Source organism: Hydra vulgaris, chromosome 10 (assembly GCF_038396675.1).
Source record: "Hydra vulgaris chromosome 10, alternate assembly HydraT2T_AEP".
NCBI classification, from domain to species: domain Eukaryota; kingdom Metazoa; phylum Cnidaria; class Hydrozoa; order Anthoathecata; family Hydridae; genus Hydra; species Hydra vulgaris.
The window spans coordinates 41,307,501-41,321,854 of NC_088929.1; the positions used below are offsets into that span (position 1 = coordinate 41,307,501).

The 14,354-nt window shown below is 28.8% G+C and overlaps 2 protein-coding genes across 2 annotated transcripts in view; both read left to right on the forward strand.

Annotated features, from left to right (window-relative positions):
• LOC100200187 (uncharacterized) overlaps nucleotides 1–14,354 on the forward strand; it is a 65,360-nt gene that overhangs the window by 26,313 nt on the left and 24,693 nt on the right. The window contains exons 7-8 of the mRNA XM_065808036.1: nucleotides 2,421–2,516; nucleotides 2,813–2,991. Of these exons, the coding sequence (XP_065664108.1) occupies nucleotides 2,421–2,516; nucleotides 2,813–2,991 (275 nt within the window). The remainder of the gene's footprint in view (nucleotides 1–2,420; nucleotides 2,517–2,812; nucleotides 2,992–14,354) is intronic.
• On the forward strand, nucleotides 8,507–12,333 carry LOC136085968 (uncharacterized). Its single transcript, XM_065808034.1, has 2 exons — nucleotides 8,507–11,982; nucleotides 12,269–12,333. The coding sequence occupies exon 1, from the start codon at nucleotides 10,214–10,216 to the stop codon at nucleotides 11,198–11,200; it is 987 nt and encodes a 328-aa protein (XP_065664106.1). The 5' UTR covers nucleotides 8,507–10,213; the 3' UTR covers nucleotides 11,201–11,982; nucleotides 12,269–12,333.

Here is a 14,354-nt window from a genome sequence, read left to right on the forward strand (position 1 = left end):
ATTTTTTTTAAAGCAGTGTTGTTGTATAAAAATTAAATAAGGGGTCATCCACAAAACGCTTTAGGGGGGAGGGGGCAATTTTGTGACAATTTGTTACAAGGGGGAGAGATGGGTCTCGATTTTGTGGCGCAACATTTTTTTTTTAAGTTTAAAATCTAGAGAAAGCTTTGACTTTATATTTTCCAAGTGCGGAACTTTATTTAATTGGTGCACAAAAGTGTGCAGCGACATAAAAAATAACCTTTGTGCACTAACTAATAAAAATTTAAAAAATATTGATACTGAGAGGTGAACCTGGAACCCTCGGTTTACAAGCCTGAAGCAGAATCCACTCGGCCACGCTAGCGTTGCAAGTTGTGAAAAAATTATATTTATAAAATAATATTTTTGAATGTATGTTGTTGTGTGTTAAAATATGTTATATTTTATTTTGCATGTGTTATATATTGGAAGAATAGCTTTTTAAAATTGGTATCATGTTTAGGATAGCAATTTTAATTTATACAATTTTACATGGAACTATTTCGACGAAAAACAAACATTAAAAAGACTGAAAATAATTAATTAACTCAAAGAAGCTTAGAAAATTATAATCATATTTAAAATCGTTTTGTATTTTGTAAGCTTCTCCCCCCCTCCCTCCCTCATCCCCTAAAAAAATGTTAAAAATTTCTCTTAAGGAGGGGTATGAAATTGTTGCATAATATTGGGGTCAAAAATGTTTAAAACTGCGTGATGTAATTTATAGACAACCCCTAATGGTTATTTGACAGTTTATTTTTGTGGATTAATAGAAGATAATAAAGTAACATCTCTCAAATATGTTCATCACACAAAAAATTAAATATATTTTAAAATAACAATTGTTCTTTATATCCTGTCTTTTGCATTTACATCATGTGGGCTTGCAATTGCTCCCCAACCTTTACTCTTTATTTCAATTGCTAGATTATACTTTTATTTCAAAAGTAGTTTTATATTTTAAAAATATAAAACTATTATAGAAATAAAAAGTCATTTATCAGTATTTTGAATAAAATTGAATGAATTTTTTTTTTAACCTGATGTTTCAGTGCTTCTCTGTGTGGAATATAAAAAATGACCAATCGGTTTTAAATAGTGTTGTTATCGCCTTTAACTAATTGGCTAAAAGTTGACCAGTTAAAAGACGAAATAATTTAACTCTGAAAAAGCGAATGGTTGATTTAATTGACTATTGACCTCCTGCTAATCGACTTAACATTGATTTAGTCGAGTAAAAATCTAAAAAATGCTTATATCTTTTCATTTCATTTAACTTTTCAATCTTTAATTTATGTTTGTTCATTTAATAACAATAGTATGTACTATTATTATTAAATAACTATTACCTAGTTTTTTATCTAATTTTTTATCTAATTTATAGCATGTTAAGTTATTTATAGCTAATAAAACTTTTGGTTATGTATTTCATTAATTTTTTTCTTCTTTTATTTTCTCGATGCTTGTGATTTTCATAAATACTTTCATCCAAGGCTGCTACAAGCTGGGGGTCCTGGGGCAAAATTAAGCTGTGAAGCTCCAAATTTTAAATGTCATTAATCTATACAATCATATTGTAAATATGATTCTAATGACTTTTTTGATATATAGCAAGTATTTAAGGTGATCTGGGAATAGATTGTTCTTTTGTCAGAGCGTCCCTTCTCTCCTCCATTATTATTTAAATGATATATTTAAAAATAAAAAGGTAATATAAATTACTTTTTATTTTTTTTTTGAAATAAATTGTTTTTATTACAATTTATTTCAAAAAAAAAAAAAAATTATTCCCATACTTGGACAAAATCAATGTTTAGTTGACTTTGTTGTTTTCAAAAAATGTTTGTTGATTTTAGTCAACTTTAGAAAATATATTTGTCAATTTAGTTGACTTTCTAATTATTTAATAGTTTAACAACACTAGTTTTTAAGTGTGGTTTTGGTTCATGGCCGTGCTATTTAGTATTCTAATGCAAAAAAAAAAAGAAGTGATTTCCAAACCTACATTTTCTTGTTTTTCTAATAACGGGCTCGCTGTGGTTTAATCGTGTTTATAATGATATATTAAATTAGATCTAAGAAAGTATTAGATTTGATCACGTTTAAAATTTTTATGTGATCATTGATTTTTATGTGATTGAGATGCATTTATAATTTTGGTAATATCTATAACCATATATATATATATATATATATATATATATATAATAATTAATCTATATATAATAATCTTATAAAAATTGCTTTCCACACTTAATTCTGTTTACTTTTTCATATTTAACAGGTTACCTTTCAAACCAAACTCTAATTTCTTTTTTTCTAAATTACAAATTTGTGTTGGAACTAAAATAAAAATTAATATAATTAGAAAGTACCTAATTATATTACTTAACTTTTAGAAGAGAGGTATCCTGAATGGATGACTGATGCACCAACTAATCAAATAGAAGTTATTGAACTAGGTGGTTTTAAAGATATAGAGGAAGAAAAGAAAGGTACAAAAAACACATTAGTTCTAGGTTGAGAGACTAAGACATTTAAGTCTTAAGTTATCACTTTTGGCTTGAATAAGTCCACTGCCCAATCTGTAAACAAGTCAATATTTCAAAATAGTTAGTACAATGAATTATTTCTATATACCATAAATAATTTTTTACATTGGTTTAATTTATTTTATATATTCTAGGTTGTTTTATAAAATTTTAATCAGAAAAAAAATGAAATCAGCTTTGAAAGCTGTTGTATTTATCTACATTTCTTAAAATGTTTTAGTATTTTTTTTAATTTTTAGCATATGCAAAGAAAAAGGGATTACAGAAATCTGATGTTGTTACTGAGAATGAAATGAAACCTTCCAAACCAGTTGAAGCTGTAAAAAAAGATTCTGAAAAAAAATCTGCAACTCCTTCTGATAAAATGTTTGACATTAACGAGTTTTTTAATGAAGTTAATTACTACCCTCCTCATTTAGTGAGTTTACTTTTCTATCGTATTAAAAATAGTTTCTGAGATTTTCAGAAATCTACAGTTATAGTTGATTAAGTTTTATAGAAATTGAATTTTTACACAATTTAATACTTTTGGTCTTCCTTAGAATTTATAGCTTATTTAGCAAGGTGCTTTTTAAAAAATGATAATATCAGGATATTATTTCTCCAACCCTCCATGTGTTGTCCCACTCCTTTTCTGACCATACATATAATATTTTGTATGTATATTTGATGTAGCCCACAGTGCAAATATTATATGTAAGTGAAAAATGTTTAATCTATTATTTTTTTATTTAATTATTGTTAAGCATAGCACTCTAGATGTAACAAAGTTCAACATAGAGATGCTGCTGTCATCTTGATATGAAGGTGCGGGTTCAAATCCTTTTAATATGACTTTTTTTTTTTAAGTAGTTTTATTTACTTTGTAGACATTAAAAAATATTATATTTTCAAAATTTCACATTAATAAGTTTTGAAGTTTTCACGTAATTAATTTTTAAAGTAATAAAGGCATTCCCAAATGCTGAGACAAGTTATGTTTATTTGTGAATAAACAGAAAATAAGTTTTGAGTTAGTTAAAATTACCAAAACTATTAAATGAGATATTACCAAAAAACATTTGTTTTGTCTTATACTTCCGTTTGAGAGTTTAATATTAACTCCATGAATGTGCATAGTTTTTTCCTTTGAAAAAAAAATGGTTTAAATAATAAATATTCTTAGTGCGAGTTATTTAAACAATTTACACAATTAAATTGGGTTTTCCCCTTTTATAAAAAATGTTCTTGCTTTATTGAACATTTTGGTTCAGCTGGAGACTATTAACAATATAAAAGTTGTAATTAAACAAAGATTGTTGTAAAATCAAATGCATTTTTACTATTTTTTACTAAATCCAAAAAAAAGTATTTATGAGTTTACGATTTTATTAGCAGAACTTGTTTTTAACAAATATCAGTATAATTTTTAAATTTACATATCTTATATTTATATCACTAATATTAGTTTAGTTTTTAAAATAAATATAAGTTTTAAAGCGTTTACTTATTGATTGTGTTATTTTTATTCGGTTATTATATATTTCATGAAAGATTTTGTATAAAGGCATAAAATACATAAAAATGATTTGCAAAAGGGAAAGGCTAAACATAAGGTTTATAACTCGAGTTTAAATTGTTTGAAAGAACTTTTTTATATCATTATATGTATTGATGTCAATTATTAACTATACGAGCGCATTAATCAGACCAGTATTTAAAAAAAAAACCTTAAAGCTGGAACTTACCTTTAAGGGATCGTCTACAAATTATGCAATGCAAAATATATTTAAAAAATAAAAGTAGGAGATATTAAGCTCTTTTACGCTGCAATTTTCATTAAATTTTTAAGCTATTTTGATTTTCTATTTAAATTAAGACTCTGCGAAGAAAAACTTCTGATCTTTTATGCTTTGTTTTTTGGAAAGTTTGCGTTATGTAATTTATGGACAATCCCTAAGAAGAAACAAAATGGCATTAAAAATTATAAATTTTTGCTAATATCTCAAATAATTTGTTCATGGTCTTTGAAGACTTAAAGTATATATTGCTTCTGTTCTTTATTGCATGTCAAACTTGAGTTAATTTTTTGAATCAACGCAAGAACTTTTGAATCAGATGTAATTGCACAAGGCATTTGCTTTTTTGATTATCTATTTGAGATTTCTGCTTACTAGTTAAATACTGAAATGGATAAATTTTTGAGGCTCAGATGAGCTTCTAAAATTTTAATTTCTTGGAGTGCTATTAAGGTGATGCTCAAAAGCTGTCATGGCAGCCTTGGCATTTTTTGCTTTTAAGTATTAAAGATAAAGCACACAGCAGTGTAAGATCTTGTTGTAGAGCATAGTTTTCAGCTGGGCTTTCAAACCAGTATTTCAGATATGCTATACTATATCTAAAATACTGGTTTGAAAATCCAGCTAAAAACTTTAGGACAGACTTACTTATTTACTTAATTGCAAGTGATACGATATTTTCTGATCAAAGAAAAGACCTTGAGACTTACAGCTGAAAAGCTTGCAATGTTTAACACAAGCTTTTCATCTAAGTTGACATGATCTTCAAAATATTGCCTGATGTGCGATATAAATCTTCTGGAGAATTTCTCCTGATTGTGGTGATGGCAAGGGAGGTACAATAGGTCATGATTGAACAATTTTTCTAGGTTTGTACAGGCACCATTTACTCGACCTGTGTTGCTTGCTGTTGTATCCAACAAATTGCCTGAATTTTGTTGGTTAAACCCCACTTCTCCACAGCTTAATAAGCAGCCATAGCTTGCTCTTCACCTGAAGATGTTTGTATTTCAGGGACTCCCAACAATTGCTCCTTGCCTTGAAAAGTTTATATTGCCAGTCTATCTACCTTTTCAACATCAGTGAGTGCTGGGAGCAGCTTTCCATCCCAGTGTAGCACTAATTCTTGGCAATCATTTAGGTTAAAGTTTTGCTGAATTCTTGAGTGTCTTGCTTCTCTAAATTTTTTTCTAAGGTGTTGAAAAAAAGTGCGATTTATCACCAGGTTTTCAGTATCACATCTGAAAGCTTCTGTAGCAGCCATTAATATGTAAACCCCATTTCTGTCAGTAATTTTGCACCTATCAAAAACTTCTGCCAGACGGGGAGTGAAAAATGGCAATGCACCTCGTGTTGTTGGAACTTTTGCTGCTGCTCCTGCTGTTGATATTTGCTAAACGATGACAAGTGAACTTTCACTGTTGTCACCACTATCAATGTCTTCACTGCTTGATGCTGAATAATCAGTTTTTGATGTAGAAAGCGTACCATGAGTACCAAATACATGAGAACCAAAATGTTGTTCCATTTCTTCATAAGTTCTTTTTCTCCTGGCAGTTTCCATTGCAGTGCGCTTCAGTGCCCTTTCTTCCTTGTATTTTAGTTTGTGATCCACACCAAGCATAGACCCTGGTCATCCTTTTTGGCGTTGAAGGATTAAGAAATTCTTATCCTCTTTATTTTTCATCTGTTCTAAAGCTTCTGAATGAGCTATGTCAAACAGATCATCCATATTGTCTACAAAGATATTTTTTTTTTTTTCTTTGCCTGCACCTCTCGTCAAATTCTTTTGTAAGCCTTTCCATTTATCATACAATTTCAGTAACTTCTCAACATAGTGGTCAGTTCTTTTAGTAGGAATTCGTGCTTTTTGCCAAAAAATGGAAACTTTTTGAATCACCAGTATTGCACTTTCCTTTGTTGTAAGCTTTACAACTCTTACATTGTAGAAGAAAACACGTAAAACTTGTTTTACTGTCTGAAAAGAAAACAGTCTAAAAGTCACTTTACACGAGCAGCACAAACAGTTTTGAAAACAATTTTTAAACTTTTTACCTCAAAAACAACTCTCATGGCAAAAAATTTGAGACTTCGTGGACGATAAGGGTCGACTTACAGTTGTCCGTTACACTAAGATTTTGTATAGATCATTATTTTCATAATTGGAACAAGAAATAGGGTTGTGAGCTAAACAATTTGTTAGCAATAAGTTTTTTAATGGTTTTTTTTGGCTTTTTGTATTTAACTTTCACTTTCTTTAAATAATTTTATTTTGTTTTCTTTACAAGTGAACAGCATGCTATAAGGGATGAGTTTTTATTGATCCTCTTTTTTATTTAAAGCTTTATATATATATATATATATATATATATATATATATATATATATATATATATATATATATATATATATATATATATATATATCTGTGTGTGTGTATGTGTCTTACAATAAAGTTGTAAAAAAAATAAGTCCAATGGACTTACATGTGCGCTATTGGATTGAGGAATTGGAGAGGAATACTGTTTGTACAAGATATTGTGCTTCAGAGTTCATGGTAAAAGCTGCAGCCCTAGATATTCTAAATATGTTTAAATCCTGCATGACTGGTTTAAATGCTGAGAAAAAGTTACAGGTTTCTATGGATGGCCCTAATGTAAATAATCTGTTTTTGGAAATGCTCAACAAAGAATGTCATAACAATGAATTAAGTACACTCATTGATATTGCCTGTGGTTTACATACAATCAATGCATCCTTACAAACTGGTGCTAAAGCTACAGATTAGAACTTAAAGAAGTTAATGTCTTCAAGGTACCAAATATTTCATTTAAGTTCATCAGGAGGAAGTGATTATCAAAGAATAGCTGAGGCAACAAGTTCAGATTTTCCTTATATAATTTGTGGCACTCGACGGGCTAAAAATCAAAGTTTTGCCAAGAAAGCAATAGAGGTTTGGTCAAAATTAGTCTTAGTTGTTGACTCCTGGAAGTCTTTACCAAAGCGTAAGCAACCTGGACTTGGTAAATCAGGGTAAAACACCAATTTTGAACATTTAAGTGCTCGAACAAATAAAGTTTTAGTTCCTTTAAAGTTAAAGTTTATTGAATAAGTTAGTGGCAATACATTCCTTGGTAGGTAATATTTGATCCAGATACAATTTTATTGCTTTTTATGTAATATATTTTGTTTTATTACAAAAGTATAGAAATATTCTGAGATATTCTTTTCATATTATTTTTAGAGTTTTGAGAAAAAATCTCAAAATATTATTTTCAATCTTGCTATTTTTTTTTCTTCTAGTTTCTTTTCCAACTGATAAACCAATGACTCCTTTTCTGGTGGTGACACTTGAAGAGCTACTACGCAACTTTTATGCAATGTTCATTCGATTAGATGTTTCTTTTAAATGACAAAACTACAACGTTAAAAATAGATTTGTTTAATTGTGCAAACCGGTTTTCAACCAGCAAGATTGATTGTTTTTCATTGAAGTATTATTTACAGCAAATCAAGAGTTAGAGAAAGATTACTGATGTTCAAATTGACAAGTTCAAAAAGGAAATATGTGATTTTCTTGTCTCAATAGTATACTCATATTATTGAGAAAAGCCCTTTGTCTTCACTGGTTACTCGCTAAATGTAATGTCATAATTTAATGATTCCTTTTCTATTTAGATGACATTAAAGCTGATATATCATAATCTAATGCATTAAAAAGAGCCGATTGCGAAAAATAAGAGTTACTAGAGAAGCTATATGTTAAAAAAAAGATACTTGTTGGATAAAAAATGAACATATATGTTGACGATGATGATATACTCATATGTTGGCGATGATATATATGTATTGTTTTCTCCTTAATTCTCCTTACTTTTCCCATTAAAAAATTGTTTTTCGCAACCGAATCTCCTTAAATATTAGAAAAATATCTCCTTAAATCTCCTTAAAATCCTTAATTTTAGCCCCAGTTTTAATAGTGGGAACGCTAGTAGATTTACAATAATTCGCATAGAGCTGAAAATTTGTACATACCTTGAGCACATTATTACAAATAATGCACTAAAGTCCCCATTGATCCCATATCTGCAAAAAAAGTTATTCAAGGTTTAAGGTATAAAAAAAAGTTGTTTTTAAAAAAAAAAAAAAGGAAATGTTTTATCATAAAAATAGATCAAACAAAAGTGAACAGCATTTAAACGCATTTTTAAATAAATTGTTTCATCGGCTTTTCTTTGAACTTGTATAAGAACAATGAAAAATGCTTTTTTTCAAATAATTTTTTCAACTGATTTTTCTCGCCTGACTTCCCAAAATTCTTGGAACAAAGTTACGAAAGATGAAATACTTTTAGCGTTGAACGTTCCATTGCAGTTAAGAGTATCGAGCAGTATTTTTTATTACGGTTGGAACCATTTAATACTTTTATTAAAATGTTGCAACTATGTTTTATATGTAGTAAACTTTTAAAGAGCAAGTGAAACTGTTGTTGTTGATCGTGGAATGAAGACTTTGACTGATACAAGTGTTCAAAGAAGTGACCAGTTTTATGAATACCTGAAAGATCTGAAATCTGTGACGATTCTGTGGTGTGCCGTAAAAAGTATACTCGGAAGAGTACTATTGCTGCATTTAAAAGACAGCAAGATATAGATCAAGTCAGCACATCTGAAAATAGTCCACCTCGTACCAGAGCGTGCGTAAGTGAATCACTTTTTTGTTTAAAAAAATGTTGCTTATTTTGCGGCGATGAAGCAAACAAAGAGGCCAAGAAGAAGAAAGAGAAGAAAGTTCAACGTAAAATTCATAAAGTTGCGTCCCTTGAATTTAAAAAATCAATTTTGAAGGTAGCATGGAGTCGTTCTGACGAGGAAGCAAAAAAGGTTACTGCACGCATTGAATATGAATTTGATTTAGTTGCTGCTGAGGCTAAATATCATAATACCTGATAAAATTCTTTCTTGAGACCAACCAATGTGTGTATAATCGGTCGTCCTCAAGATGAATCTACAGATGTTGCGATGGAAGAAATATTTAAATACATTGAAAATAGCGATGACTGCTAGTTTTCATTTGAAGAACTAAAAAATATTTGCAAAAATCCACATTTAGATAACAGAACAATTAAGACACAATTAAAGTTGAAGTTCAGTAATATAATTATCACTGAAAAACCAGAAAAATTAATGTTTATCTGTTTTTTTTTGTTGCGGACAATGCTGATATAAATGTAAATAGTTTTGATGGTAATAACTCGCTTCACATAATGGGTATAATTCAAATTGTTACTCCAAAAGGTTCAGTTTCACAAGAGGATCATATACCACGAATAAAGGAAATCCCTTCTGCAAAAGATATTGCAGCAAAAGCTCATGTGCCAATTCAAATCTATCAAAATGATGTAAAATAAGTGTGCAGAATTTAGCTTATGAAAGTGAAGCACCCATATCTCTAATCCAAAAAGTTGAAGCAGTATTGTTCTATGGTAAATGCAAGAATTTATTGTTACCCGGTTGGAAAGGTTATATCGAACGTTTAACAAGTAGTATTCAGAATTTTCTAAGTCTAAAATGTTATTCTTACCGTTTATTTACCAACCAGTAAGTAACAACAGTACTATATACACGACTTTACTTTGTGCTTTAGAAAATGCGAAACATTACGGCCACAAAGTATGCATTATTACTTTTTATCAACCTCTGTATGCAAAAACTTGAGAAATTGTATCTGCAGCACATGGGGGATCTGAATTATCAAAGATCATAATAAGGCTTGGAGGATTTCATTTACTAATGTCATTTTTTGGATCAATTGGTTATATTATGCAAAGAAGTGGCATACAAGAGGCACTTTCGTTAATTTATGCACCTAAGTCGTTGGAAAAAATGCTCAATGGTCATGCTTACGCTAGAGCTGTTAGAGCCCATACATTACTTCAGCTTAATTTCAGCTATAATAATTTCAAAAGATCTTGCTATTGATGAAGAGATGGTAGCAAATCTTGATATTACCATTACAATCAGTATAAATAACAACGTTTCATATAGTGATATTGAAAGTGGCAATGATAATGAAATGTGCAATGCATTACTTTATAAGTTCAATGAAAAACTAAAAGAATTTGAAAAACGAGGACCTACATCAACATTATGGATACAATATCTTAATATGGTGTTGATTGCAAAAGAGTTTATTAGAGCTGAACGCATAGGAGATTGGCAAGGTTATTTGAACAGCATTAAAGAAATACTTCCTTATTTCTACGCATCCGGACATTTTCCTTATGCTAAGTCTGCGCACTTATATCAACAGGATATGCTACAATTAGAGAAGTTAATGAACCAAAGTGTTTATCAACGGTTTATCGAAGGATTTTTCACTGTTAGACGTTCTGATAAACTCAATTGTGGTACTTCAACAGATATGGTGATTGAGCAATCAATGATAAAATCAATGACAGGTGAAACATTTAATATCAAATTAAAACGTGCTGATAAAGTTCTTCCTCTTCTAACCATGAGTAGCACTATAAAAGTTCATGATGAGAAAGTAACTGTAGATCCAGTATTACTATTTCAACGTATGAGTATTAGTAAGACATTTGAGGATGAAATAGAAAAATTTTTTGAGCATGAAACAGCCCCCTATCCTTTATCAATGTTCGATGAAACTGGAATGCGTAAAACACAGAAATCAGCTATTTACAATTGCTTTGAATTAATGGAAATTGAAATAAAAAACGCAAATGCTAGTTACATCATTGATGGAGGGTATTTATTACACCGCGTTGTGTGGGATCGAGAAGCAACCTTTAGCATTACTTTTAATATACATTCAGTACGTACATAGACATTTTAGTCATCGAGTGTCTATAGTAGTATTTGATGGTTATACTGATTATAAGAAAAACATTGAAGCTGCAGAACAGCGTTGTCGAACCATAAAAGTATCTTTTTCACCTGATGTCATTTTTGATCAATTTATGACAGTTTCAACAAACCAATAACAATTCCTTACCAATACTCATAACAAGTCTCGCTTCATTTTTATGTTATGCGAAAGGTTTACAGCTGCAAATATCATAGTGAAGCAAGCGGATAATGACGCTGATGTCCTTATAATTGAAACAGCCATAGAACAATCCAATGCAACAAATAATTCTATTGTTGTCGGTGAAGATGTTGACTTATTAGTATTACTGACTGCACGAACTCCAACTGATAAGATTATTTACTTCTTAAAACCTAGGAAAGCTCATCAACCAACAGAAATATATTCATCAAAAAGTTTATCTGCTTATCCAAAATGTCAAAATCATATCTTATTTTTACATGCAATTACTGGCTGCAATACTACATCAGCATTTTTCCGAAAGGGTAAAACAACCGCATTTAAATTATTTGAAAAACTTGATTTAACTAATTGCGCCGAAGTGTTTCAAAAGATAGATTCTTCACCACAAGACATTTTTACAAATAGGATTTGTTTTCGTCTTGCTCTAAATGGAGCTCCAAATAAAATTGATTGCTTAGACAAGTATAGATACCTAACTTTTGTAAAAACACTCGGAACAATAAAAGAGTGCAGTTATCTTGTCTTCCTCCAACATCTGCTTCTTCAAGTCAACACTTGTATCAAGTATATTATCAAGTTCAAGTATGGCTAGGCAATCAACTGGACCCATCTGACTGGGGTTGGAAATTATTAGATAATACATTAGAGCCGATTGACACTTTACTTCCACCAGCTCCAGAAAGACTTCTCAACACCATCTTCTGCAATTGCAAAAAGGGTTGTAGTGCAAAGTGTAGCTGTAAAAAAGTCGGGTTATTATGTTCATTGGTGTTTACTAATTGCCGAGGCCAGTCCAATGTTGAATCAAATCCAATAAATGATGATTTTGATGATATCAATGAGGAGACAATTGACGTATCTTTTTCACATATCCAGCTTGAAAAAGATGACTACAAAGAAGAAGAAAACGAAGAAAATGCTAATATATAATATATCACAATAATACGAATATATAATACATAATATGCATTTAATAATAAATAATATATGTAAATATTATGTATATATTATTTATATGTATATTAATTTTGTAATTTCACAAGAATCGCAATGTCTTTTCTAGCAATAGATTTATATAAAATCGCATTATACTTAATATATTTTTGCTATATATTTTCTCGCAATATATTCTTTCAATATCTTTTCGCAATATATTTTCGCAATATATTATTGCAATATCTCAGGAATAACGATTCTTATAAAAATGTATAAAGGCAATTTTATTAAATACTTTCATGATGTAATACTTTTGTTTGATCTTTATTATGACAAAACTTATCATTAATTGGAAAAAAGAAAAAAACTAACTTTTTTAACCTTTAATAACTTTTTTTGCAGATATGGGATTGGTGGGGACTTTTAATATTTTATTTGTAATAATATCCTAAAGGTATGTACCAATTTTCAGCTTTATGCGAATTATTGTAAATTGAAATGTTTATTTTGATCGTATTAATATATATTGATTTTTTTTGTTTGTTTTTTTGTTCAAATAATCTATTTTGTATAGTTTTCTCCTTTTTTTGTTGACTATTGCTGTTTTATTGTCTGTAGTTTCTTATATCTTTAATTTGCTGCAAATTCTCAAGATGCTAAACTATATAAAAACATACTCATCTTATCTAAAAAAATTATTTTAAATGTGGACAAACAAGGTGTGCGACCACAGGCGCTTTCCGGGAAGACTTGCTATGCATCACTAAGCAGAAATATTTTTTCAATTTTAACTTTTTTAATATCTTTTTTATGAAATTAGGTTAGTTGTTCCTAGTTAAAAAATGCTTTTCTACAATTAAAATTTTCAACTAGGAACTACTGACCTAATTTCGAGCTAAAGGTTTGTGTACACCATTGAGTTTTTGCACTATAGAAATTAAGTTCCAAATAGAATAATAATAAAAATGACAAAGCGAATGTTTCCTTGTGTAGTCTACTATTTTAATTACTTAAATTGTAAAAAAAAAAGTCCTACATAATTTTTATTAAAAATTTTTTAATTTTTATTTAAACAATAAATTGATTTAAATTAATGATTTAAAAAGTAGATTTAAAAAAAAACTTTTTTTAATTTGGTTACTCTAAATCATGCGTTTTTTTGAATATTTCATTTAAAAAAAAACTTGTAGCAATTAATATTTGACGTCAATGCAAAGGTTAAATAAGGTTTGAGATTTTCCCTTTTGCAATTAATCTTTAACAACAATATTCAATAAAAAATTATTTAAGTTTATAATAGTTAGTTTTATTCAATTTAAAAATATAAACAAGATCATTTTTAGTACAGTTTATTGAATTATAACTATGAATTAATATAATTAAATAGAAATAAAATATGCATAATGTTATTTTTAGAAAAAGTTTTCCACTTAATTAAATGCATTTTTAAAAGAATTTTTAAAATTGTCTCTAAGATTAAAAATGAAAGTACGGTACTAAACCTAATTAAGATAAATTTAAAATATTTTCACAAATGTCATCCTAATAGCATTTGTTTAAATGAGGTTATAAACAGATTTAAACATACTTTAATGTATTTTTTAAAGGAGGTAATATTTTTACTAACTCCCAATTTTATAAAAAGCTGTATAAAATTTATTCATGGCTAACACCATATACAGAGGTAGCCAGTTTTTTACTTGATACAAATTTTATGCAACAAATCAACTTTTTATAATTAAAAAATACTGTGGCTATCTCTGTAGTAAAGTACTTCAATTCATTTTTATGGGTATGAAATGTATAGAGAACGGACTCAGATTATTCTCCTAAAACCTTTTTTATAGTTATAAAAAACAAAATGATATAATAAACTTGCTTTCATGTTGAGTAAAGAAAATTATCAGTTTGCAACTCTTTTTTACCGGTAAACTAAATTAATCTGGAAAAGAAGGAAAAAAATAATCCACTTTTTAAAATATTAAAATTTTTT